Source organism: Pristiophorus japonicus, chromosome 19 (assembly GCF_044704955.1).
Source record: "Pristiophorus japonicus isolate sPriJap1 chromosome 19, sPriJap1.hap1, whole genome shotgun sequence".
Lineage (NCBI taxonomy): Eukaryota > Metazoa > Chordata > Chondrichthyes > Pristiophoridae > Pristiophorus > Pristiophorus japonicus.
This window is the reverse complement of record NC_091995.1, coordinates 77,222,218-77,249,736: the sequence shown is the minus strand read 5'-3', so window position 1 is coordinate 77,249,736 and position 27,519 is coordinate 77,222,218. Positions and strand designations below refer to the sequence as shown.

The 27,519-nt window shown below is 50.9% G+C and overlaps 1 protein-coding gene across 5 annotated transcripts in view; it reads left to right on the top strand.

Moving 5' to 3' along the window:
- Positions 1-27,519, top strand: part of xrcc6 (X-ray repair complementing defective repair in Chinese hamster cells 6) — a 94,805-nt gene that overhangs the window by 20,713 nt on the left and 46,573 nt on the right. For 3 of the 5 annotated variants that reach the window (XM_070861670.1, XM_070861668.1, XM_070861669.1), the window contains exons 8-12: positions 593-761; positions 2,604-2,765; positions 5,315-5,444; positions 7,741-7,841; positions 9,430-9,537. In XM_070861670.1, coding sequence (XP_070717771.1) covers positions 593-761; positions 2,604-2,765; positions 5,315-5,444; positions 7,741-7,841; positions 9,430-9,537 — 670 coding nt within the window. Of the gene's footprint in view, positions 1-592; positions 762-2,603; positions 2,766-5,314; positions 5,445-7,740; positions 7,842-9,429; positions 9,538-12,270; positions 14,265-27,519 lie in introns of those variants that run through there. The other 2 variants (XM_070861666.1, XM_070861667.1) reach the window with 1 other exon arrangement.

Here is a 27,519-nt window from a genome sequence, read left to right as displayed (position 1 = left end):
CTTGAGGTCACCCCAAAACTCGACAGTCCGTGTCCTAATTCGCACCAAGTCCCGTTCATCCATTACCCCTGTGCTCGCTGACCTATATCGGCTCCCGGTCCGGCAACGCCTCGATTTGAAAATTCTCATCCTTGTTTGCAAATCCATCCGTGGCCCCCTCGCCTCTTCCTATCTGTGTAATCTCTTCCGGCTCCACAACCCTCCGAGATACCTGCGTTCCTCCAAATCTGGACTCTTGAGCATCCCCGATTTTCATCGCTCCATCCCTCCCTAAACTTCTCCATCTCTCTCTCCTCCTTTTAAGACGCTCCTTCAAAACCAACCAGCTTTTGGTCACCTGTTCAAATATCTCCATATGTGGCCTGCTGAAAACAAAAGCTGGTCCCTTTATGGATTACATTTTGCTGTGTGATATTAGTGATTAACATATTAATGTATTCATATGAAATTCCTTTATTTTACATGGGTTGATTTATAATCGCCCCTGTGAATAGCATTTTTACCACGTTAAAGGCGCTATACAAATGCAAGATGTTGCTGTTTAGTGTCAATGCGTGGAGATTGAAGCCTGCTCTTGTGTTTTGGTAAACAGGTGTATGCACACAGACAGATTGTTATGGAGAAAGAAGAAACTGAGGAACTGAAGAGGTTTGATCACCCAGGCTTGTTCCTCATTGGTTTCAAGCCATTGTCAATGTTAAAGAGACACCACTACATCCGACCCTCACAGTTCATTTACCCAGAGGAGGCTCTCATTGCAGGTAACCCTCAACCCAGCATCAGCTCCTCGTTGGCTAATGGCTAAGGCACTGCCCAGTGTGGTTTACAGACCGGAGGGTCCAATCTGTAAGGACATAAGAAATAGGAGCAGGAGTAGGCCCTATGGCCCCTTGAGCCTGCTCCGCCATTCAATAAGACCATGGCTAATCATCGACCTCAACTCCACTTTCCCGCCCGATCTCCATATCCTATGATTCCCCGAGACTCCAAAAATCTGTCGATCTCAGCCTTGAAAATATTCAGAGACTCAGCCTCCACAGCCCTCTGGGGCAGAGAACTCCAAAGATTCACCACCCTCTGAGTGAAGAAATTCCACCTCATCTGTCTTAAATGGCCGACCCCTTATTCTGAGACTGTGGCCCCTAGTTCTAGACATTCCAGCCAGGGGGAAACAACCTCTCAGCATCCACCCTGTCAATCCCCCTTCAGAATCTTGTATGTTTCAATGAGATCATCTCTCATTCTTCGAAGAGAGTATAGGCCCATTCTACACAATCTCGCAGCATAAGACAGCCCAGGAATCAGTCTAGTGAACCTCTATTGCTTCCTTTGATTCCGTTTGTCCTCAGTTAGCTGATGGGTCGAACTACAAAACCACCCAGGACAGCAAAGGGAAAGCCCACAGTGGAAGCATCAAGGGCTGGATTAGGGTTTTCAACGTTAATGGCAGCGGGACGCTACATTTTGCACTGGGAAATGGTTTGCGTCTGCAGCCACAACATTCATCAGCTGGGCCCTGAGTGTGGGGCGGGGCGCTAAGGGAGACCCTCTCCGAGGGCACTAGGCCGGCTGAGCAACTGGAAGTCCGTGGCTAAGAGCCGGCCTCGGAGCGCCCGAAGAGAGGCTTTAGTGGAAAAAACAAATCGCCACAAGAAGCGTTCCCAATCCCTTGCTCACCCCGCATAAACGCAAAAATAAAACGGAACAAAAAACAATCGCACTTAGCTCCTGGGGTCACTCCTTCCCACACCGCCGCCGGAACAGCTCGGACCGCTCGCGTTCCCAGGCGGTCCCACTAGAGGGGGCGCTACATGCGCCGCTGCAAACAAATTTCACAACGCAGTCGAAACCGGGGATGTTGCACACCAGCGTGATGCTACCGGGCGGTACTGCTCCCCCCCCCCCCCCCCTGCAAAACCACCACCAAATGTCCCAGCGGGGTGCTGGGAGCTGGCCGTCTGGGCGGTAACCATTTCCACTGCCGGGCGCAAATAGAGGCAGAAACGGACCGAGAATCCAGCCACAAGCGTGAATAATTCATTTTCGTTTAAGCCTGTTGGAAGAATCCTACCCTGAGGAGTTAATGGCTTTGTAGATATTTACTATGTCCCTACCCCAGGGGGCTGAGTCACTGGTTGTACAGAATGTCCCTACCCCAGGGGCCGGTGTCACTCACTGTACAGAATGTCCCTACCCCAGGGAGCTGTTGTTGACACTGCCTAAGAATCACGAAGACTGAAAGATGAGAAGATGGCGTTGAGCTGAGGGAGCCTCCTCCCTCTGGTCCACTCCCTCCCATGACAACCTTCCACTGCCTGTTGAATGGCCCCAGTGTTGTAGCCCCCACCCCGATTGCTCTGGCTGGTAGATAATCACAAATGTATCTCACCCTTTGAGTAAAGCTGTCATGTCCTTGCGGGCCCAATGCCTTGGTTAGATATGTAGCAATGATCTTGTTATTGTCACCATTTGTTAAAGATCTCAGAGTGGTCGGTCCTCCCGCTTCTCCTCCTCGACTACAGCTCGCCTCTGACCACCCCCTGGCTCAGTCTCCCGGTTCTTGGTTATTCTCAGCGGTGTTTTTGTGCTCACGCTCCCAACAGGAAGCACCACTTTATTCAGCGCGCTGCTGACCAAGTGCCTGGAGAGGGAGGTATACCCTGTCTGCCGCTACATTCCCCGGAGGAACACCCCGCCCCGATTCGTGGCCTTGATCCCACAAGAGGAGGAGCTGGACGATCAGAAAATGCAGACCCTCCCCCCAGGTCAGTGACACTGTCTCCGCCTCCAAACCGCTCACTGATTGGGTGAGTACACTCTATTTTCCAACTTCCTTCCCTCACTATCCTCCCCTCTTTGGCTGAGTTATGGTTTCGCCGGTGTAATGTGTGCACCTGTGAGGATGCTCACAGGTTGGTAAGCCGTTGAGTTGGGAGTAGCTTAGCCAGTCACGTGGTGTTCACAAGACTCAATAAAACCCCAGCCAGTTGGCTTCGGGGAATCCACGATGAGGCAGGCATTTGTGAGCCTGGTGGATGAACTGGTAATGTGTAGTGTGATTGTTAAACCTTTTGCTAATAAACCAACTAGTTCTTATTAGCAATGTGTTGAATTCTTAAGCAAAGAACCCATGGTGTGAATACATTATAGCCGGTGGTAGCAGGTATCGCCTCCACGTGGTCAGACATGAGTCTAGACGGTGACTGTTGGTACGCTATTCGACTATCGACTATTTCAGCATCACAGCTACACACACGTAGAAATCACTGGAGAAAGATCTGGAGCCCAGCTGATTCTGTTTTCCTCCATGACCCAGAGGCACTGGGACCCATTGTAGGACTGCAACCCCTGTCCAGGCTCAGACCAACTAACTCGGGGCTGACCAGCGAGCAAACCCGGGTCCTTCTGGTTCCAATGGCTCTGAGTTACAGTGGGTGGAACCTTGGATTCCTGAAAGGGTACCGCAAGCCAATTCGATAATAACTTTCAAAGTTGTGGCCCAGTGGGTAGCACTCTCGCCTCCGAGTCCGAAGTTTGCGGGTTCAAGTCCCACTCCAGGGACTCGAGCACAAATAAAATCCAGGCTGACGCTGCAGTGCAGTGCTGAGGGAGTGCCACACTGTCGGAGGTGACGTCTTTCGGATGAGACGTTAAACCGAGGCCCCGTCTACGCGCTCAGGTGGACGCAAAATATCCCTCGGCATTATTTCGAAGAAGATCAGGGGAGTTATCCCCGGTGTCCTGGCCAATATTTATCCCTCAATCAGCATAACAGAAACAGATGATCTGGTCACTATCACATTGCTGTCTGTGGGAGCTTGCTGTGCGCAAATTGGCTGCGTGTTTCCCACATTACAACAGTGACCAGACTCCAAAAGTACTTCATTGGTTGTAAAGTGCTTTGAGACATCTGGTGATCGTGAAAGGCGCTATATAAATGCAAGTCTTTCTTTCAAAAGAAAATTGGATAAATACTCGAAGGGGAAAAAATTGGCAGGGCTATGGGGAAAGAGTGGGGGTGTGGGACCAAATGGATCGCTCTTTCAGGGAACAGGCACGATGAGCCGAATGGCCGCCTCCTGTGCTGTATGATTCCAGATGATTTTGCGGCGCTCTGGCCCTGCCTTATGTTGGCAGTCCAGTTGATGTTTGCTATGGATCGTCTCTTGTGCCTTCCCTCCATTATTCGGGAGCTCCACGCAGTGAGTGCACTTCAAGTGAGGGCAGGATTGGGCCTCAGCTGTGAGGATTTCCACCTTCACGCCGTCTCCGGACACTCGCTGACTTAAGGTAGCAGAGTAAAAAGAAAGACGTGCATTTATATAGCCCCTTTCACGTCTTCAGGGACGTCCCAAAACGCTTCACAGCCAATCGAGTACTTTTTTTTTGAAGTGCAAACATTATCATAATGTGGGAAACGCGGCAGCCAATTTGCGCACAGCAAGCTCCCGCAAACAGCGATGTGATCATGACCAGATCATCTGTTTTAGTGATGTGGGTTGAGGGATAAATATAAGAACATAAGAAATAGGAGCAGGCCATACGGCCCCTCGAGCCGGCTCCGTCATTTAATACGATCATGGCTGATCCGATCATGGACTCAGGTCCACTTCCCTGTCCGCTCCCCATAACCCCCTATTCCCTTATCGGTTAAGAAACTGTCTATCTCTGTCTTAAATTTATTCAATGACCCGACCTCCACAGCTCTCTCAGGCAGCGAATTCCACAGATTTACAACCCTCTGAGAGAAGAAATTTCTTCTCATCTCTGTTTTAAATGGGCGGCCCCTTATTCTAAGATCATGCCCCCTAGTTCTAGTCTCCCCCATCAGTGGAAACATCCTCTCTGCATCCACCTTGTCAAGCCCCCTCATAATCTTATACTTTTCGATAAGATCACCTCTCATTCTTCTGAATTCCAATGAGTAGAGGCCCAACCTACTCAACCTTTCCTCATAAGTTGGGCATTGGGCAGAGCTCCCCTGCTCGTCTTTGAAATAGTGCCATGGGATCTTTTACATCCACCTCAAAGGGGCAGACGGGGCCTCGGTTTAATGTCTCGTCCGACAGACGTTCCGGTACCCAAGGCCCAGTATCCTCCCCTCACTACACACGGTGGTCTGGGGGAGGGCGGGAGGTAGTTGGAGAGAACCTTGCTGTTGCTGGTGTGAGGTCACCTGGTAGCTGTGACCCTTATTTCTGTGGAACCTGTGGACCTTCATCCTGGGGCTCGAGAGCGCGGGGCTGTCTGCACGTGTGAAACGCTCGGCAATTTTCGGTACAAATAAAACTCTTTTCCTTGTCCTTCCCATCAGGATTCCACCTGACTTTCTTGCCGTATGCCGACGACATCAGAAAGATCAGTTTCACGGAGAAGACGGTGGCCAATCAGGATCAGATCGAGACGATGAAGTCAGTGGTGCAGAAGCTCAGGTTCAAGTACAGGTCAGTCGGAGCTTCAGACAATATTTCCTCCGCCCTTATAGGCGAGCCCGATTGTAGATGTGACTGTTGGCGCACTGAGGGCGGTTTTGTGCTCGGGGGCCACTTCTACCAGGAACGGGAGGGGTTAAAACTGCAAAGCTCGCACATAACAACAACTTGCATTTATATAGCACCTTTCACGTCGCAAAACATCCAAGGCATTTCACAGGAGCGTTATCGGACAAAATTTGACACCGAGCAACATGAGGAGATGTTAGGACAGGTGACCAAAAGCTTGGTCAAAGAGGTAGGTATTAAGGAGCGTCTTAAAGGAGACAAGAGAGGCAAAGAGGTATAGGAAGGGAATTCCAGAGCTTGGGGTCACGGCATGGCATCACTGGTGGAGCGATGAAAATCAGGGCTGCGCAAGAGGCCAGCATTTGTGGGAGCTTGCTGTGCGCACTTGGCTGCCGCATTTCCTGCATTACAACAGTGACTACACTTCAAAAGTACTTCATTGGCTGTAAAATGCATTGGGACATCCTGAGGTCGTGAAAAGCGCTATATAAATGCAAGTCATTCTTTCTGGGTTTTTTGCCTCTCCCAGGAGATTACATGGCTCGGGAGGTTTACAAGTGCCTGGTCATGGTGCTCTGGCCAGCATGGTGTGGTGCAGGCTTGATGGAGCTGCTGCTCTTTTCCTGCCCCTATGTTGGTATGCTCACATATTGGCCAATGGGAATTACTCATTAAGACATCCAGCACTATCACTAGGATTGGTAGGTGTGCACTTTGAACTGTGAGAGCCTGTTGTGAACATCCAACCATAGAAAGAAAGACTTGCATTTCTATAGCACCTTTCACAACCACCGGACGTCCCAAAGCACTTTACAGCCAATGAAGTACTTTTGGAGTGTAGTCACTGTTGTAATGTGGGAAACGCAGCAGCCAATTTGTGCACAGCAAGCTGCCACAAGCAGCAATGTGATAATGACCAGATAATCTGTTTTAGTGATGTTGATTGAGGGATGAATATTGGCCAGGACACCGGGGAGAACTCCCCTGCTCTTCTTCGAAATAGTGCCATGGGATCTTTTGTGTGCACCTGAAAGAGCAGACGGGTCCTCAGTTTAACGTCTCATCCAAAAGGACAGCACCTCCGATAGTGCGGCACTCCCTTAGCATTGCACTGGGACCGTCGGCCTAGATTTTGTGCTCCGGAGGGGGATTTGAACCTACAACCTTCTGACTCCGAGGCAAGGGTGCTGCCCACCGAGCCATGGCTGACACCATGATACTAATCAAAGAAAAGCAAGCAGCTCTCTTGGTCAACTGAGTAACATTAGTCCTTCAACCACCACCAAAAACATTGTGCCTGTTAGATATCTCTGTATGCAAAATATTTCTTTCTTACAGTTCTGTCGCTGACTGTGGGAGCAACTTGAGGTGTTTGGAATAAGAAGTGTCACGTGAGACGTGTATCACACAACAGTACCCCCCCCCCCCCCCACACCCCCCGCAGACTTGGTGTGATAAATAGGTCTGGTGATATAACTGGGTCACCCTAATGATGCTGGGGCACTGAGGAGGGAGCTTTGCTCTGTATCTGGCCTTGCCATATCGCAACCCGAGAGCACTCGGTGCTGTTGCTATGTGCCGAACATTGGAAAATAGTACCCACAGAGTATGTGTCACTAGAAATCACGCATCTTCTTCTTATGCGGTCCCTCGAAACGAGGATGACTTGCTTCCACACCAGAAAGGGCTGAGTTCGATGAGTTCACAGGTGTTTCAATGAAGGACCTAATATTCCAGGTCCCGAACTACATCCTGAAGGGTGGAAGATGCCTGTGCGTGGATTTTTTTTAACGTGGGCTGGCCGTTGCACACCAGCCACCACACGGGCTTGACAGTGCTAGGTCTTGGTGCAGTGGCAAGGCTTATCCAAGACAACTGGAGACCAGCTCTGCTGCACGGGCCTAGAGCGCACACATATCGCAGTGTGGGCTGGCCCGTGCTGCCCCTGGGCCCTCGCCTAATCTGGGCCCCGAACTCACGCCTCTCCCGGGGCCCTGATCACGTCCCTCTACGTACTCTTGCTGCTCCTTCGCCCCGACTTCGCCGCTCCTGCTGTACCTGCCCACGCTCCAATCACCGACCTGGGGTATGGTGACATCTAATCCAGTCACCTTCCTGCAGCAGCTCGCACTGCTCCCTGCAGTGGCATACGCCATTGTGCAGACAAAATGGGTGGTGTAAGTCTATCCTGCAATGTTTTATTCAAAAACGGTGACGGTTTCAATTCTTCTGATGACAGGCCCGAGAGCTTTGAGAATCCGGTAATTCAGCGGCACTTCCGTAATCTGGAGGCGTTGGCACTCGATTTGAAGGAACCAGAACAAATGGAGGACTTGACAAGTAGGTGCTCTATTTACAGAGAGGGGATTTACCAGGATGTTGCCTGGATTGGAGCATTTTAGCTATGGGGAAAGATCGGACAGGCTGGAGTTGTTTGCTTTGGAACAGAGGAGGCTGAGGGGAGACCTTATTGAAGTGTATAAAATTATGAGGGGCCCAGATAGAATGGCTAGGAAGGACCTATTTCTCTTAGCAGATGGGTCAACAACCTGTGGGCATAGATTTAAAGTAGCAGGATTAGAGGGTAGGTGAGGAGAAATCTTTTCAGCCAGAGGGTGGTGGGGGTCTGGAACTCACTGCCTGAAAGGGTGGTAGAGACACATACAGAGCAGTCCACCAGCCCTACGTCTGGAAACCTGGGTGTGAAGAACCTCCCAGGAATTGTGAGCGATTGGCTGTCAGAAACTGTTCGCGGTGTCTGGCCTTCAAGGTAGACAAAGTTCCTAACTGGGTGAAGTTTTGTATCCCTCCATATACCGGCTTAAAAACAATCATACGTTTTCCAATTCTTGTTGAGTTTTAACTTTGTTGGGTGTTTGAGATCAAACAGATTACTGTGCACACAATCATAGGTGGCCTCACGTCCTGGTCAATAACTTGTTACATTGCCACCTCCAACCTTTGCTTCCAAACTTTGCTCTTCCCGAACTTTGGGAAGTCATTGTGATCACAGATAAGATCTGGGAGTGCACAGGTCAAACCAATTTTGATTTACAAATCTGGTTTAAGCGTAATTGCTACATTACCTGTTCTGTCTGGTTAAAAACATATCTATTTTCTTACAACAGTGACAAGTGGAATGGTAAAGGAAGCTGGTTAGTGGAGAGGATAGAGGTGGGGAGATTAGAGCTGACCGGTGGAGCTGGATGGTGGCGAGGTTAGAGGTGGAGAGGTTGGAGGTGGGCGGTGGGGAGGTTGGAGGTTGGAGGTGGGCGGTGGGGAGGTTGGAGGTGGGCGGTGGGGAGGTTGGAGGTGGGCGGTGGTGTGGTTGGAGGTGGGCGGTGGTGTGGTTGGAGGTGGGCGGCGGGGAGGTTGGAGGCGGGGAGGTTGGAGGCGGGGAGGTTGGAGGTGGGCTGTGGGGAGGTGGGCGGTGGGGAGGTTGGAGGTGGGTGGTGGGGAGGTTGGAGGTTGGAGGTGGGTGCTGGAGAGGTAGAACAGGGTGGTGGAGAGAAAGAACTTGATGTCAGTGTGCATGAGGAAGATGACCCCATACCTTCACCAAGGGGCAGCATGTGGATGAGGAGGAGGAGGGGGCACGGTGAGAGCCTTTGGAACTCTGAATTGGATAATAAGAGTGGAAGCGGCTGAGGTCAGGATCTGCACACAGCCTGCTGACAGACAAGTGAAGCTTGGGTGAGGTACCAGAGAGCTGGCAAATGCCCACGGAAGCAAAGCCCAGCACAGGTCAGCTGGAGTCGAGGGGGGCAATCCCCAAACAAAGAGAGTAAGAACACACAATGTAAATTGTCAGGACAGTGTGGGATAGGAAACCATTCTCTGTCAGAGCAATACATTGTGGAATATCTTCTGGTGAGGGATGTACGTGCTGTGTATAACTGGAACACACGCCACCTTTTTCCCCATGCAGTGCCGAAGTATGACATGATAGACAGAAGAATCGGGCAGCTGGCAGAGGAGTTCACGGACATGGTCTATCCTCCCGACTATAACCCAGATGCAAAGAAGAGGAAGCTCGGTGAGTGCTCAGGAATTCAGGAGCAAATTAAACATTGTGTTGGTAGGAACATAAGGATTAGGAGCAGGAGTAGGCCATTCGGCCCCTCGAGCCTGCTCTGCCTTTCAATAAGATCATGGCCGATCTTCTCCCTCAACTCCACGTTCCTGCACTGTCCCCATATCTCTTAATCCATTAATATCCAAAAATCTATCGATGTCTGTCTTGAATATACTCAAAGACTGAGCCTCTACACCCCTCTGGGGTAGAGAATTCCAAAAATTCACCACCCTCTGAATGAAGAAATTTCTCCTCATCTCAGTCCTAAATGGCCGACCTCTTATTCTGAGACTGTGACCCCTGGTTCTAGAGTCCCCAGCCAGGGGGAAACATCCTCCCTGCATCTACCCTGTCAATACACCTCAGAATCTGGTATGTTTCAATGAGATTACCTCTCATTCTTCTAGGGAATATAGGCCTAGTCTCCTCAATCTCTCCTCATGGGACAATCCCCCATCCCAGGGAGATTGCACCTCTCAGGATAGAGCTAAGTCACCTGGACAGGAAGTCCCTGCGTCAGTGCTGAGTCAGCTGATCAGTAAAAGAAAGAACTTGCATTTCTATAGCGCCTTTCACGACCCCAGGACGTCCCAAAGTGCCTTACAGCCAATGAAGTCCTTTTGAAGTGTAGTCACTGTTGTAATGTGGGAAACGTGGCAGCCAATTTGCGCACAGCAAGCTCCCACAATTACCATGTGATAATGACCAGATAATCTGTTTTAGTGATGTGGATTGAGGGATAAATATTGGCCAGGACACCAGGTTTTACTCCCCTGCTCTTCGAAATTGTGCCATGGGATCTTTTACATCAACCTTAGAGAGCAGACTTAGAGAGTTGGTTTAACGCCTCATCCGAAAGACGGCACCTCCGACAGAGCAACACTCCCTCAGCACTGCACTGGAAGTGTCAGCCTAGATTTTGTGCTCGAGTCCCTGGAGTGGGTCTTGAACCTACACTCAGGCGAGGGTGCTACCACCAAGCCAAGGCCAACAAGGAGATTAACAGTAAGAAGCCAGTTTATTTGTCCAAATGATCTTTCCCAGTTTCCAATACTTCTCATGTTCCCATCTCAGCTGGGGCAGCGATTGGAATGTAGTGTAGTGGCGATGTTACTGCACTAGTAAATCAGGGAGAGACCGGGACTAATGATCCAGAGACCACGAGTTCAAATCCCACCAGGAGGGTTTGAGAGTCTTAATTCAGTTTATTAAAAACTGGAATATAAAATGAGCTGGTACCAGTAAAAGTGACCACGAAGCTGTTGTGTTGTTAAAAACCCAACCGTTTCACGAATGTCCATGCGGGGAGAAAGCCTGCCGTCCTTACCCGGTCTGGTCTGACTGCGACTCCAGTCCCACTCCGGTACGGCTGACTCGTGAGTGGCCTGGAAGCCACACAGTTATATCAAAACCGGCTGTTCAGAGCCACTGAGGAGGGCCAATAAATGCCAGCCTTGCCAGCAACGCCCACAACAGAATGTTTTTTTTAAGTGTGTTTTAAAAAACAAATTAGATATAATTATCTTGAATGTCATCATCATCATAGGCAGTGCCTCGGAATCGAGGAAGACTTGTTTCCATTCTTAACATGAGTTCTTAGGTGGCTGAACAGTCCAATACGAGAACCACAGTCTCTGTCACAGGTGGGACAGATAGTCGTTGAGGGAAGGGGTGGGTGGGACTGGTTTGCCGCACGCTCGTTCTGTTGCCTGCACTTGATTTCTGCATGCTCTCGGTGACGAGACTCAAGGTGTTCAGCAACCTGCCGGATGCACTTCCTCCACTTAGGGCGGTCTTTGGCCAGGGTTTCCCAGGAGTCAGTGGGGATGTTGCACTTTATCAGGGAGGCTTTGAGGGTGTCCTTGTAACCTTTGGCTCGTTTGCCGTGAAGGAGTTCTTGAATGTAGCCACATGGTGGTACTCTTGTTAGCTGACAATTCAAGGATAGGGCCATTGGGGAGTCGAGGGTTATGGGGTGCAGGAGGAAAGTGGAGTGAAGATCAGATCAGATCAGCCATGATCTCGAGGGGCCAAATGGCCTACTCCTGCTCCTATTTCTTACGTTCTTATGTTAGAGCTTTGGCGTCAAGGATTTTCACAACAAATACTGCGTGCAGTTTTGGTTTCCATATTTACGAAAGGACATACTTGCTTTGGAGGCAGTTCAGAAAAGGTTCACTAGATTGATTCCGGAGATGAGGGGGTTGACTTATGAAGAAAGGTTGAGTAGGTTTCTACACATTGGAATTCAGAAGTATGAGAGGTGATCTTATCGAAACGTATAAGATTATGAGGGGGTTTGACAAGGTGGATGCAGAGAGGATGTTTCCACTGATGGGGGAGACTAGAACTAGAGGGCATGATCTTAGAATAAGGGGCAGCCCATTTAAAACTGAGATGAGGAGAAATTTCTTCTCTCAGGGTTGTAAATCTGTGGAATTCGCTGCCTTGGAGAGCTGTGGAAGCTGGGACATTGAACAAATTTAAGACAGAGATAGACAGCTTCTTAACCAATAAGGGAATAAGGGGTTATGGGGAGCGGGCGGGAAAGTGGAGCTGAGTCTATGATCAGATCAGCCATCATCGTATTAAATGGCGGAGCAGGCTCGAGGGGCCGTATGGCCTACTTTTGCTCCTATTTCTCATGTAAATGTTAGCAGAATGAAGGTGTGAGCCGCTGTTTTGTGTGATCAGGGGGTGCCGCTGGGGGAGCGGAGAAGAAGCCGAAGGTGGAGGCCCCAGTGGGGGAGGACGAGGTCAGGCAGCACCTGCGGAGCGGGACCCTGGGCAAGCTGACGGTGCCCCTGCTGAAGGAGGTCTGCCGACAGTACGGGCTGCGTGGCAGCAAGAAGCAGGAGCTGATGGACGCCATCACCGGCTACTTCGCTAAGAACTGACCGGGATGGGGGGGGGGGGGCATGCGAGAGCCGCGGACAGCAGCAGCGGAGAGGTTCGGTGCTTGGTCCCGGAGGCAGTGACCACACGAGACACTCGGCCTTCCCCACACCTAACTGAAGCATAGCACTCACACAGCCGTTAAAGGCAACAGTCATATAAAATCTGCTTTAAATTGTGTTGCTTGAGGGCTTAATGTTGGCAGTGGCACCAGATAAACTTCCTTGCTCTTTACCATGGGATCTTTTACACCTGCGAGGGCAGACGGGGCTTCGGTTTAATGGCTCATCAAAGGGCAGCACTGCACTCTCTCAATACTGCACTGAAGTATCGCGTAGATTATGAGCCGTTAAAGGCGACAGCATCCGGTGTCCACATCAGCACTGATCCCAACACAACAGGACTGAGACCAGCTCTACCAGGTGAAAGCCTCTCCCTAACTCAAGCCATCTAATGAGAAAAGCACTCTCTTCTACGCTCCCTGGGATTTACTGCATGTCACTGGCAAGAAGCTCGTTCAGAGAAAAATCTCCGCGGGATATTTTTATACCTTTTATATTATACTTTGTATTGTACAAACCACCTGTGGCCAACTCACGACTAACAAACCCTGTATTGTCTCAACATTTCCCCCCTCCTGTTTTAGAAGGGTGGGGGGGAAACCCTTGAAATTGGTTACAGTGACATACGTCATCAATTGAAGACCCAACTGGTACTTGAACCTTGGTATAATGAACCTTGGCTGCTCTCAGATACTGAGAAATGCCTGGTTAAAGTGCACATAGTTCCAGTGAGTGGGGGATATGTTTTAATGTGCATCGAGGGAGAGCGAGGCAGCTGTGAAAAATAACCTAAACCTGGTTTAACAAAAATATACAGTAATAATGAGGTTCAGTGACCTCCCTTTAATTGGCTGCAGTACCATGACTTTTCTGCTGGTGGTGCTGGTGGACCATCCTCCCAATTCTGGGCAGCAGCACCATCGGGACAGGAGGAGGCCATTCAGCCCCTCGAGCCTGTTCACAGGATCTGCCTGAGAGAAGCCAGGGTGGCTTTGAAGTTAAGAACGCACTTGGAAATTGCAACACAAACCATCTCGTATCGCTCTTCCTCTGCACACTAACCAATCTCAAATGGGTGTCTGTATTTTTCATAAGTAACAAAAACCAGAGTGCGGAGTTTAACTGGAGATTTTTTTCAAGTATTTTCTTGCCTGAGTTGGTGCTTCTCCTGTGTGTTTTTCTTTAGGAAACTATTATTTTCTCTTCTGCCCTTGGAGCTCCACGCCACCTCCCGCGGAGCTCCACCACAGCTCCCTCGGAACTCCATGGTACCACCCTCGGAGCTCCACGGTACCTCCCTCGGAGCTCCACCACACCACCCACAGAACTCCAGGCCACCTCCCTCTGAGCTTCACGGTTCCTCCCTCGGAGTTCCACAGTACAATCCTCGGAGCTCCACGGTGCCTCCCTCGGAGCTCCACGATGCCTCCCTCGGAGCTCCACGGTGCCTCCCTCGGAGCTCCACGGTACCTTCGTCTCCCATTACTGAGGTCAAGACTTGCAGCCTCATCTTGACCTTCCATCTGGGCACAGCCTCGGCTCCCAGGGTAAAATGCTCACATTTATTTCTTCTACATTAACTGTTCCTTTAAAGTAGTGGTTGTGTACGTATCGGGGTCTGTGACCTGGCACAATGTGGGGAAGTTAAAATAATTCAATGTTGGAGTGGACATTTGTAAGTTTAAAAGCAAATAAAATTTAAAAAAATAAACTTTTTTCCAAATTTTGAAAGTTGTTTGTGTGTTTTGTCACGGAGGTTGCTGGGATGTTTACCATTTATCCAGCTTCAGTTTATCGGCTCGATGCCGCGCCACCACCATGATGGTTAGACGTAACCTGGCATCGTTCTTAAACTCCTCACCCGGCCCACCAGTAACTGAGGGAGTGAGTGACCTTCTCCCAGGATTGTGTCAGTGTTCGTAGCACCCTTGCTTTTGGGACTGAAGACTGTTGGTTTGAGCCCCACCCCTGGATCTCAGTGTACAGGCTGGCGCTCAAATGCAGCACTGAGGGAGCGCTGCATTGTCGGGAGTGCTGTCCTGCCTGTAAACTATCCCTGTTCAGGTGGATATTAAGTTCCATGACACTATTCAAAGAATAGCACAGCATTCTCCCAGTGTCCTGCCCAACATCCCTCCTTCATCCAACACCAGGACAAGCAGATTAACTAGTCACTTATCTCATTGATGTTTCTGTGTTCGAAATAACTGCTACGTGTGCTTGCTTGGCCCCGCTCCTATTTCTAGTCTGCATGCTGCCCCTTGGCGACAGCATCTGAAGACACAACGTCAGTTTCCACGTCAGCTGATGATGCCCAGCTCTACCTCACCACCACCTCTCTCTCGAGCTCTTCGCTGTGTTGTCAGAATGCTTGACAGACAATCATCATCATCGTATCATCATAGGCAGTCCCTCGAAGCAAGGATGACTTGCTTCCACTCCAAAAAAGGGATGAGTTCACAGGTGTTTCAATGAAGGACCTAATATTCCAGATCCCAAACTGCATGTTGAAGGATGGAAGATACCTGTGCGTGGATTTTTTTTAACGTTGCACACCAGCCACCACACAGGCTTGACAGGGGCAAGGATTAACCAAGACGACTGGAGACCTGCTCTGCTGCTCGGACCTAGTGCGCACACGTATCGCAGTGTGGGCTGGCCCGTGCTGCCCCTGGGCCCCTGGCCCCGAAGACAACCATCACCATCATAGGCAGTCCCTCGAAATCGAGGAAAACTTGCTTCCAATCTAAAAGTGAGTTCTCAGGGGACTACAGTCCAATATGGGAATTACAGTCTCTGTCACAGGTGGGACAGACAGTGGTTGAAGGAAAGGGAGGGTGGGACTGGTTTGCCGCACGCTCCTTCCGCTGCCTGCGCTTGCTTTCTGCACGCTCTCAGCGACGAGACTCGAGGTGCTCAGCGCCCTCCCGGATGCACTTCCTCCACTTGGGGCAACCAGCCCTTGGATGAGCCGCAGTTTCCCCCCAATTAAACATTGGGAAGACCGAAGCCGTTGTCTCCAGCCCTCCCCCCCCCCCCCGGCCACCAGCTCCTTGTTTCCTCGGCACCGACTACACTCCCACTTCCCGGACCCTGCCCAAGGCTGAACCGGACTGTTGGCAATCTCGCCGTCTGATCTACCGCTGAGCCGAGGTGCCAAACCCCACATCCTCTCCGATACAAAGACCGGCTTTCGCAACACGCCCTGGCCTCAACCCTTCTGCCGCTGAAATACTCATTCATGCACCTCCAGGCTCAACTATTCCAACGCTCTCCTGGCCGGCCTCCCATCCCTTCCACTGCCAAACAGTTTGCACGATGCAGCACAGCAGGAGATCGTGAGTGCAGATCCCTGTTCTATCACAGCTCGTTGGTATTCCAACGTGTCTGCCACCCCCCAACACAAATCCTGCAGTATTTTCACTCACCCTTTATTACTTTCTTCTGTAATCACAGTTACTGCCTCTTTCCCCGTCCTTCAAGGTTTCACAAATGCAGCATAAAGACTGATCTGACAGTCACACCTGCACTGAGTCGCAATCTCAACAATCCCAATGGCCATGATGTGTGCGGACATTGTAACTGCATTTGCAAAAGTTTTCTGCGTCTGGTCCTGAGGGCTGCCTCCCGATGTCTCTCTTGTGCTCAGCACCACAGCCACACGTGTGGAACGGATCAACTGGGCTTGTATTCACTGGAGTTCAGAAGAATGAGAGGGGACCTCATAGAAACGTTTAAAATTCTGACGGGGTTAGACAGGTTAGATGCAGGAAGAATGTTCCCAATGTTGGGGAAGTCCAGAACCAGGGGACACAGTCTAAGGATAAGGGGGAAGCCATTTAGGACCGAGATGAGGAGGAATTTCTTCACCCAGAGAGTGGTGAACCTGTGGAATTCTCTACCACAGAAAGTTGTTGAGGCCAATTCACTGAATATATTCAAAAAGGAGTTAGATGTAGTCCTTACTACTCGGGAGATCAAGGGGTATGGTGAGAAAGCAGGAAATGGGGTACTGAAGTTGCATGTTCAGCCATGAACTCATTGAATGGCGGTGCAGGCTAGAAGGGCCGAATGGCCTACTCCTGCACCTATTTTCTATGTTTCTATTCTCATAACCATATATGGTTACGTGGTGACCAGGGGTCGAACATTTTGGAGTAATTACTAGCAGATCTCTATGGCATTGCTCATAGTGAGTCTGTTTTATAACTGGGTGTCACAGGAACAACATCTCAAATCCGGCTGTCCAAAAATCAGAATTGTACAAAAACAGGACATTTTTGAGAAAATCCCATTTGATATCCTATATTGATACGCAGCGGCGGGAATCGGTGGGAGGGTTGGCGAGGAGCGGAGGATTGGTGGGCGGTGAGGTTCGGTGGGCGGGGCAGATCGGCGAGGAGCGGTGGGCGGTGAGGATCGGTGGGCGGTGAGGATCGGTGGGCGGTGAGGATCGGTGAGGAGCGGAGGATCGGTGGGCGGTGAGGATCGGTGGGCGGTGAGGATCGGTGGGCGGTGAGGATCGGTGGGCGGTGAGGATCGGTGGGCGGTGAGGATCGGCGAGGAGCGGAGGATCGGTGGGCGGTGAGGTTCGGTGGGCGGGGCAGATCGGCGAGGATCGGTGGGCGGTGAGGATCGGTGGGCGGTGAGGATCGGTGGGCGGTGAGGATCGGCGAGGAGCGGAGGATCGGTGGGCGGTGAGGATCAGCGAGGATCGGTGGGCGGTGAGGATCGGCGAGGAGTGGTGGATCGGTGGGCAGGGCAGATCGGCGAGGAGTGGAGAATCGGTGGGCGGTGAGGAGCGCCAACAGCGGGGTCCGAAACCCAGAAAAATCAAAAAATTGGCAGGGTCTCGGTCCCGAGGTTGCCGGATTTGAGACGATGTACCCCAACAAAGTGACAGAATGAGTTACGGGAAATAAGTGTAACAACATCACCAACTTGCATTTATATAGCGCCTTTAACATAATAAAATGTCCCAAGGTGCTTCACAGGAGCGATTATCAGACATAATTTGACAACGAACCATGTGAGATATTAGGATAGGTCAACGAGGTAGGTTTTAAAGGAGAGAGGGGTGGAGAGTTTCAGGGAGGGAATTCCAGAACTTAGAGCCCAGGCGGCTGATGGCACGGCTGCCAATGGTGGAGTGATGATAATCTGGGATGCTCCAAGAGGCCAAAATTGGAGGGGCGCGGAGATCTCGGGGGTGGGGCTGGGGGAGATTACAGAGATGGAGAGGGGCGAGGCCCTGGAGGCCATTTAAAAGGGAGATGTTGGCGTAATGTGAGCTGCTGTAGGTCAGCGAGCACAGAGGGGGGGGGGGGGGGCGGTGACGGTTGAACGATGACTTGGATTGAGTTAGGACACGGGCTTTGGGATGAGCTCAGGTTTACGGGGAAAACAGTGCACAGTGTGCACATTGTATATCGACACTTCGAAATTGGTCCACTGGCTGCAAAGGGTTTTGGGGACGTGCTATATAAAAGCCAAGTTTTTTCTTAGATTCGGATCCTGAGCATTAAAATGTCCCCTTCCGCAGGTGGGCTAAGGATGTGCATGCCCAGCGTCTTTAAGAATATTTGTCGCCGTCGCAAAAGTCGAGGTGACCCCCTGTGCCTTTAAGAGGTGGGGCCTGCGAGCGGCGGGAGTGATGGCGCTGGCAGGGCGCGGTGAGTCCCACAGACACTGATATTGTACATCACAATATCCAACTTACAGCAACATATCACTGACACATCACACGGAGCCGCTAAAAACCGAGGATCACTGTGAGCAGCGTCCCTGATACTGGGGAGAGGCTCTGGTTCTGGGGGTGGGGCTCTGATACTGGAGGAGAGGCCTAGTTACTGGTGGTGGGGACTAGATACTGGGGAGGAGCCTCGACACTAAGGGAGGGGCCTAGATAATAGGGGCGGGGCTTAGATACTGGGGGTGGGGCTTAGATCCAGGGAGAGGGGTCTACATACTGGGGGGGAACCTAGATACTGGGGGAAGGGCCCTGATAATGGGGGAGGGTCCGAGTTACCAGGGGAGGGGCCCTGATACCAGGAGAGAGGCTCTGATTCTGGAGTAGGGTGCTGACGGTATGCTCTGAACTAGTGAACATGGACTGGGCCGACCTGTTTTGGGGGAAGGGGAGATGACTGGGACTCCCTTGAATGGGAGAATGTAAAAGGAGTGCTGGGGGGGAGGGCCATCCATGTATTGGGGAAAGGGATTGGGACCGAGACCCCCCTTGTAGAGGTGGGATAAGGGATAGATGGGGAGGGGGACAGGAACCAGTATCACCTTTCTGTAGGGGGACCGGGACCAAGACCCTGGGAGAAGGGACAGGAGCCCCTGGACTAGCGAGGGAAACACTCCATGTACGAGGGTGGAAGGGGCTAGATGAGAACAGACCTCTGCTGAGGGAAGGGCAAGAGACCCCTCCTCTGCAATGGGAAGAAAAGAAAAAGAAAGAGTTGCATTTATATAGCACCTTTCACAACCTCAGGACATTGCAAAGCACTTTACAGCTAATTAAGTATTTTTGAAGTGGTCACTTTTATAGGAAACTCGGCAGCCAATTTCACACAGCAAGCTCCCACAAACAGCAATGTGATAATAACCAGATAATCTGTTTTAGTGACATTGATTGAGGGATAAATACTGAGCAAGCCACCGGGGATAACTTTCTTTCTCTTCGAAATAATGCCGTGGGATCTTTTACGTCCACCTGAGAGAGCAGACAGGACCCTCAGTTTAACGTCTCATCTGAAAACCAGCACCTCCGACTGTGCAGCACTCCCTTGTCACTGCACTGGGAGTGTCAGCCTAGATTTTTGTGCTCAAGTCTCTGGAGTGGGACTTGAACCAGCAACCTTCTGACTCAGAGATGAGAGTGCTGCCCACTGAGCCACAGCTGACAAGAGGGATTGGTGCCCTGTTCCTAAACTCACTACACTGGAACAGTGACGGTAACTACTGGGCTCATTCTGACCATACTCGATCAACTCCGCTGGGCAGGCCAGATAGTTCGCATGCCAGACACGAGACTCCCAAAGCAAGTGCTCTACTCGGAACTCCTTCACGGCAAATGAGCCAAAGGTGGGCAGAGGAAACGTTACAAGGACACCCTCAAAGCCTCCCTGATAAAGTGCAACATCCCCACCGATACCTGGGAGTCCCTGACCAAAGACCGTCCTAAGTGGAGGAAGAGCATCCAGGAGGGCGCTGAGCACCTCGAGTCTCATCGCCGAGAGCGTGCAGAAAACAAGCGCAGGCAGCGGAAAGAGCGTGCGGCAAACCTGTCCCACCCACCCTTTCCCTCAACAACTATCTGTCCCACCTGTGACAGGAACTGTGGTTCCCATATTGGACTGTTCAGCCACCTAAGGACTCATTTTTAGAGTGGAAGCAAGTCTTCCTCGATTCTGAGAGACTGCCTATGATGATGACCTTACAACAACAACTTGTATTTATATAGCGCCTTTAACATAGTGAATATCGTGGGCCGCCCGACCTGTGTGAGAACACCACCGCAGGTCGGGGCTATAAATAGAGCTGGAGCGCGGGCCCTGGAACATTGTGGGCGGAGGAGCGGCGAATGAGGGTACGGGGTCCAGAAGAGGCGAGGGCCCAGGGGCAGCACGGACCAGCCCACACTGCGATATGTGCGCACTAGGTCCGTGCAGCAGAGCAGGTCTCCAGTCGTTCTGGTTCAACCCTTGCTACTGGATAAAGGCTTAGCTCTGTCAAGCCTGTGTGTTGGCTGATGTGCAACGGTCACCACACGTTAAAAAAATCCACGCACAGGCATCTTCCACCCCTTCAACTGCAGTTCAGGACTGGAACATCGGGTTCTTCATTGAAACATCTGTGAACTCTTGTGGAAACAAGTCATCCTCGTTCGAGGGACCGCCTATGAAAATATAGTGAAATGCCCCAAGGTGTTTCACAGGAATATTGAGACAAAAAAAATTGTCACCGAGCCACATAAAGAGAAATTAGGGCAGGTGACCAAAAGCTTAGTTAAAGAGGTAGGTTTTAAGGAGCGTCTTGAATGAAGAAGGAGAGATAGAGCGGCAGAGAGGTTTAAGCAGGGAGTTCTAGAGCTTGGGGCCTAGGCAACAGAAGTCACGGCCACCAATGGTTGAGCGATTATAATCAGGGATGCTCAAGAGGGCAGAATTAGCGGAGCATAGACATCTCGTGGTTGTGGTGCGGAGGAGATTACAGAGATAGGGAGGGGCGAGGGCCATGGAGGGATTTGAAGACAAGGATGAGAATTTTGAAATTGAGGCATTGCTTAACCGGGAGCCAATGTAGGTCAGCGAGCACCAGGACTGGTTTGATGAGAATGATCAGGAGATTCAAGAACTAATTGATTGCAAGCGCAGGGCAATTCTGAGCCTTAAACAGCAACCCAACTCGGGAGCAGCAAAGCAGCATTACAGACGGCTGAAGGCTAAGGTCCAACAAAAAACCCGGGACCTAAAGAACAGGTAGTGGATGGAGAAAGCACAGGAGATACAGCAGCTGGCCGACAACCATGATGTACGAGGATTCTTCGCCGCAGTCAGGGCCACATACCGACCAAACTCCCAAGGCCTCACCCCACTCCTAGCCAAGAATGGGGAAATACATTAAGGACACCAAGGCAGTCAGAGCCCGCTGGAAGGAACACTTCGAAGATCTCCTCAAACGAGACTCTGCCTTTGACTCGAGTGTTCTCGACTCCATTCCGCAGCATGCCACCCGCCACCAGCTCAGTGAAGCCCCAGCACTGCACGAGGTAGAAAAGGCCGTAAGACAGCTAAAAAAAGAAGAAGGCTGCGGGAGCGGATGGAATCCCTGCTGAGGCACTGAAGTATGGCAGAGAGACACTGCTGGCGCACTGTCGGTATTCACTGAGGAGGACACAAACAACCTTCCGGATATAAAAGGGGTCAGAGGGTCTAGTAAGGAGGAGGAACTGAGGAAAATCCTTATTAGTCGGGAAATTGTGTTGGGGAAATTGATGGGATTGAAGGCCGATAAATCCCCAGGGCCTGATGGACTGCATCCCAGAGTACTTAAGGAGGTGGCCTTGGAAATAGTGGATGCATTGACAGTCATTTTCCAACATTCCATTGACTCTGGATCAGTTCCTATGGAGTGGAGGGTAGCCAATGTAACCCCACTTTTTAAAAAAGGAGGGAGAGAGAAAACAGGGAATTACAGCCTGACATCGGTAGTGGGTAAAATGATGGAATCAATTATTAAGGATGTCATAGCAGTGCATTTGGAAAGAGGTAATATGATAGGTCCAAGTCAGCATGGATTTGTGAAAGGGAAATCATGCTTGACAAATCTTCTGGAATTTTTTGAGGATGTTTCCAGTAGAGTGGACAAGGGAGAACCAGTTGATGTGGTATATTTGGACTTTCAGAAGGCTTTCGACAAGGTCCCACACAAGAGATTAATGTGCAAAGTTAAAGCACATGGGATTGGGGGTAGTGTGCTGACATGGATTGAGAACTGGTTGTCCGACAGGAAGCAAAGAGTAGGAGTAAATGGGGACTTTTCAGAATGGCAGGCAGTGACTAGTGGGGTACCGCAAGGTTCTGTGCTGGGGCCCCAGCTGTTTACACTGTACATTAATGATTTAGACGAGGGGATTAAATGTAGTATCTCCAAATTTGCGGATGACACTAAGTTGGGTGGCAGTGTGAGCTGCAAGGAGGATTCTATGAGGCTGCAGAGTGACTTGGATAGGTTAGGTGAGTGGGCAAATGCATGGCAGATGAAGTATAATGTGGATAAATGTGAGGTTATCCACTTTGGTGGTAAAAACAGAGAGACAGACTATTATCTGAATGGTGACAGATTAGGAAAAGGGGAGGTGCAAAGAGACCTGGGTGTCATGGTACATCAGTCATTGAAGGTTGGCATGCAGGTACAGCAGGCGGTTAAGAAAGCAAATGGCATGTTGGCCTTCATAGCGAGGGGATTTGAGTACAGGGGCAGGGAGGTGTTGCTACAATTGTACAGGGCCTTGGTGAGGCCACACCTGGAGTATTGTGTACAGTTTTGGTCTCCTAACCTGAGGAAGGACATTCTTGCTATTGAGGGAGTGCAGCGAAGGTTCACCAGACTGATTCCCGGGATGGCGGGACTGACCTATCAAGAAAGACTGGATCAACTGGGCTTGTATTCACTGGAGTTCAGAAGAATGAGAGGGGACCTCATAGAAACGTTTAAAATTCTGACGGGGTTAGACAGGTTAGATGCAGGAAGAATGTTCCCAATGTTGGGGAAGTCCAGAACCAGGGGACACAGTCTAAGGATAAGGGGGAAGCCATTTAGGACCGAGATGAGGAGGAATTTCTTCACCCAGAGAGTGGTGAACCTGTGGAATTCTCTACCACAGAAAGTTGTTGAGGCCAATTCACTAAATATATTCAAAAAGGAGTTAGATGAAGTCCTTACTACTAGGGGAATCAAGGGGTATGGTGAGAAAGCAGGAATGGGGTACTGAAGTTGCATGTTCAGCCATGAACTCATTGAATGGCGGTGCAGGCTAGAAGGGCCGAATGGCCTACTCCTGCACCTATTTTCTATGTTTTTATGTTTCTAAATACATGACCTCATCGCTCTCATCTGGAGGGCGGAGAGCATGCCGGGAGATCTTAGAGATGCAGTGATTGTGACCATCTTTAAAAAAGGGGACAAGTCCGACTGCGGCAACTACAGAGGAATCTCCTTGCTATCAGCCACTGGGAAAGTCGTCGCTAGAGTCCTCCTCAACCGTCTTCTCCCCGGAGTTGCAACTCGGATTTTGTCCCCTCCGGGGCACAGCGGACATGATTTTTGCAGCGCAACAGCTGCAGGAAAAATTCAGCGAACAGCACCAGCCCTTATACATGGCCTTCTTCGATCTTACAAAGGCCTTTGACACTGTCAACCGTGAGGGTCTATGGAGCGTCCTCCTCCGTTTCGGATGCCCCCAAAAGTACGTCATCATCCTCCGCCTGCTCCACGACCACATGCAGGCCGTGATCCTTACCAATGGATCCATCACAGACACAATTCACGTCGGGACTGTGGTCAAGCGGGGCTGCGTCATCGCCCCAACCCTCTTCTCAATCTTCCTCGCTGCCATGCTCCACCTCACAGTTGATAAGCTCCCTGCTGGAGTGGAACTAAACTACAGAAGCAGTGGGAAGCTGTTAAACCTTCGCCGTCTCCAGGCCAGGTTCAAGACCACTCCAACCTCTGTCGTCGAGCTACAGTACGCGGATGATGCCTGCGTCTGTGCACACACAGAGGGTGAACTCCAGGACGCAGTCGACATATTTACCGAGGCATATGAAAGCATTGGCCTTATGCTAAACATTAGACCTCCACCAGCCTGTCCTCGCCGCACAGATTCGGCCCCCCAGACGTCAAGATCCACGGCGTGGTCCTGGACAACATGGACCACCTCCCCTATCTCGGGAGCCTCCTGTCAACAAGAGCAGGCATTGACGAGATCCAGCACTGTCTCCAGTGCGCCAGTGCAGCCTTCGGCTGCCTGAGGAAAAGAGTGTTTGAAGACCAGGCCCTCAAAACTGTCACCAAGCTCATGGTCTACAGGGCTGTAGTAATACCCGCCCTCCTGTATGGCTCAGGGACATGGACCATGTACAGTAGACACCTCAAGTCGCTGGAGAAATACCACCAGCGATGTCTCCACAAAATCCTGCAAATCCCCTGGGAGGACAGACGCACAAACGTTCGCGTCCTCGTCCAGGCCAACATCCCCAGCATTGAAGCACTGACCATACTTGATCAGCTCCGCTGGGCAGGCCACAGTGTCCGCATGCCAGGCACGAGACTCCCAAAGCAAGCGCTCTACTCGGAACTCGTCCACGGCAAACGAGCCAAAGGCGGGCAGAGGAAACGTTACAGGGACACCCTCAAAGCCTCCCTAATAAAGTGCAACATCCCCACTGACACCTGGAAGTCCCTGGCCATAGACCGCTCTAAGTCGAGGAAGTACATTCGGGAGGGCGCTGAGCTCCTCGAGTATCGTCGCCGAGAGCATGCAGAAATCAAGCGCAGGCAGCGGAAGGAGCGTGCGGCAAACCAGGCTCCCTGCCCACCCCTTCCCTCAATGACTATCTGTCCCACCTGTGACAGAGACTGTGGTTCTTGTATTGGACTGTTCAGCCCCCTAAGAAATCATGCTAAGAGTGGAAGCAAGTCTTCTTTGATTCCGAGGGACTGCCTATGATGATGATGGGTGAGCGGGACTTGATGCGAGTTAGGACACAGGCAGCCTAGTTTTGGATCACCTCTAGTTTACGTAGGGTAGAATGTGGGAGACCAACCAGGAGTGCGTTGGAATAGTCAAGTCTGGAGGTAACAAATGCATGGATGAGGGCTTCAGCAGCGGATGAGCTGAGGCAAGGGCGGAGACGGGCGATGTTACAGAGATGTAAATAGGCAAGTCTTAATTATGCTGCGGATATGTGGTCAAAAGCTCATTTCAGGGTCAAACATGAGACCAAGGTTGCGAACAGTCTGGTTCAGCCTCAGATAGAGGTTGGAGAGAGGGATGGAGTCAGTGGCTAGGGAACGGAGTTCGTGGCAGGAACCGAAAACAATGGCTTCGGCCATCCCAATATTCAATTGGAGAAAATTTCTGCTCATCCAGAACTGGATGTCGGACAAGCAGTCTGATAATTTAGAAACCTAGGAGGAGTTGAGAGAAGTGGTGGTGAGATAGAGCTGGGTGTTTTCAGCGCGCATGTGGAAACTGACGCTGTGTTTTCGGATGATGTCGCTAAGGAGCAACATATAGATGAGAAATAGGAGGGAGCCAAGGATCGATCCTTGCTGGGACACCAGAGGTAACGATGCGGGGGTGGGAAGAGAAGCCGTTGCAGGTGATTTTCTAGCTACGATTAGATAGATCAGAATGGAACCAGGCGAGTGCATTCCCACCCAGCTGGACGATGGTGGAGAGGTGTTGGAGGAGGATGGAGTGGTCAACTGTGTCAAAGTCTGCAGACAAGTCAAGAAGGACGAGGAAGGATAGTTTGCCTTTGTCTTTGTATGGAGAGAAAGCAGGAAAGGGGTACTGAGGTGAATGATCAGCCATGATCTTATTGAATGGTGGTGCAGGCTCGAAGGGCCGAATGGCTACTCTTGCACCTATTTTCTATGTTTCTATGTCTGTCACAGTCACGCAGGATGTAATTTGTGAATTTGATGAGAGCCGTTTCGGTACTGTGGCAAGGGCGGAAACCGGATTGGAGGGATTCAATCATGGAGTTCTGGGAAAGTAGGGCACACCTTCAAGGACTTTGGAGAGCAAAGGGATGTTGGAGATGGGGCGGTAGTTTGCAAGGTCGGAGGGGTCGAGGGTTGGTTTTTTGAGGAGAGGGAAGATGACGGCAGATTTGAGGGAGAAGGGGACAGTACCTGAGGAGAGAGAACCGTTAACAATGTCGGCTAACCTGGGAGCCAGAAAAGGAAGTTAAGTGGTCAGCGGTTTGGTGGGAATAGGTCAAGGGAGCAGTTGGGCAGGATGAGCTCGGAAAGGTCATGAGGGGAAATCGGAGAGAAACTGGAGAGGTCAGGGCTAGGGCAGGGGGTAAGTTTGGCCCGGTGGGCTAGGGGAAGGAAGGGCAGAGGCAGAGGTGGCCGAACGGATGGTCTCAATCTCAGAGACAAAGAAGTCCATGAGCTCCTCACACTTATTGTCGGAGGTGAGGGTAGAGACTGGGGAGAGGGGTTTAAAAAAACGGTTAGCAGTGGAGAATAGAAGCCGGGGTTTATCTATACATTCCAGAATGATCCTGGAATAGTGAGCAGTTTTGGCAGACAAGAGCAGGACCTGATAGTGCTTTGTGTGGTCCAGCCAGATCCGGCGGTGAATGGTTAACCAAGTTGTCCGCAATATCTGTTCAAGTCTGCGTCCCTTGGACTTACGGGAGCAACGGTCAGGGCTGTACCAGGGGGAACGGCCAGTGTGAGAGAGAGTCATTGTTTTAACAGGGACTCGGGCATCAAAAGTGGTGGTGAGAGTATGATTGAGCAGATCGGTAGCTGCAGAAATGCCATGGTGAATGAAAGGCCAACGACTGGACAGTTAGGAGTTGCTAAGTGCAGTTGTCAGAGATTCGGGAGAAGGTTTTTTTCCAGGGGCGGATTCAGAAGGAGATAGGGTTGGGATGGGGGTGGGGGGGGTGGGTGGAAGGGAGATGTGGGTGGAGAGCGATACAAGGAAGTGGTCAGAGATGGCCTTATCCACGATTGACACGATGGGAATAGCAAAGCAACGTCAAGGGAGTGGCCGTGAATATGAGTTTGGGAGTTTACATGGAGGAAGCAATTAAGGGAGGATAGGAGGCGAGTGAACTCAGGGGAGAGAGAGCATGATGAAGTGAGATGGAAGTTGAAATCACTGAGGATGAGATGCAAAGGCAGAGGGAGGAAAGCAGTGAAGATATCTCAGTAATAAAACTTTTATCGTGCTTGGGTGGGTGGTAGAGAACGCTAATTTTAAATGTGAGAAGGGTAGAATTAGGTGATATGCTCAAAGGAGGAGAAAGTGCCGGGAGACAGTAGGGGAGACAGACCAGGTGTGATTTGGTGATGAGAGCCACAATGCCACCACGGTGGTCTGGGCAGGGAAAGTGGTAGAAGGTATAGCCAGGCGACGAGGCTTCGTTTAATGATAATGTGTCATCGCCCCTCAGCCAGGTTGATGTCTCCGCAAGATCCTGCAAATCCCCTGGGAGGACAGGCGCACCAACATCAGTGTCCTCAATCAGGCCACATAGTACGCATGCCAGATACGAGACTCCCTAAGCAAATGCTTTATGTGGAGCTCCTTCATGGTAAACGAGCCAAAGGAGGACAGCGGAAACGTTATAAGGACACCCTCAAAGCCTCACTGGTAAAGTGCAACATCACCACTGACACCTGGGAGACCCTGGCCGCAGACCGCCCGAGGAGGAGAAAGTCCATCCGG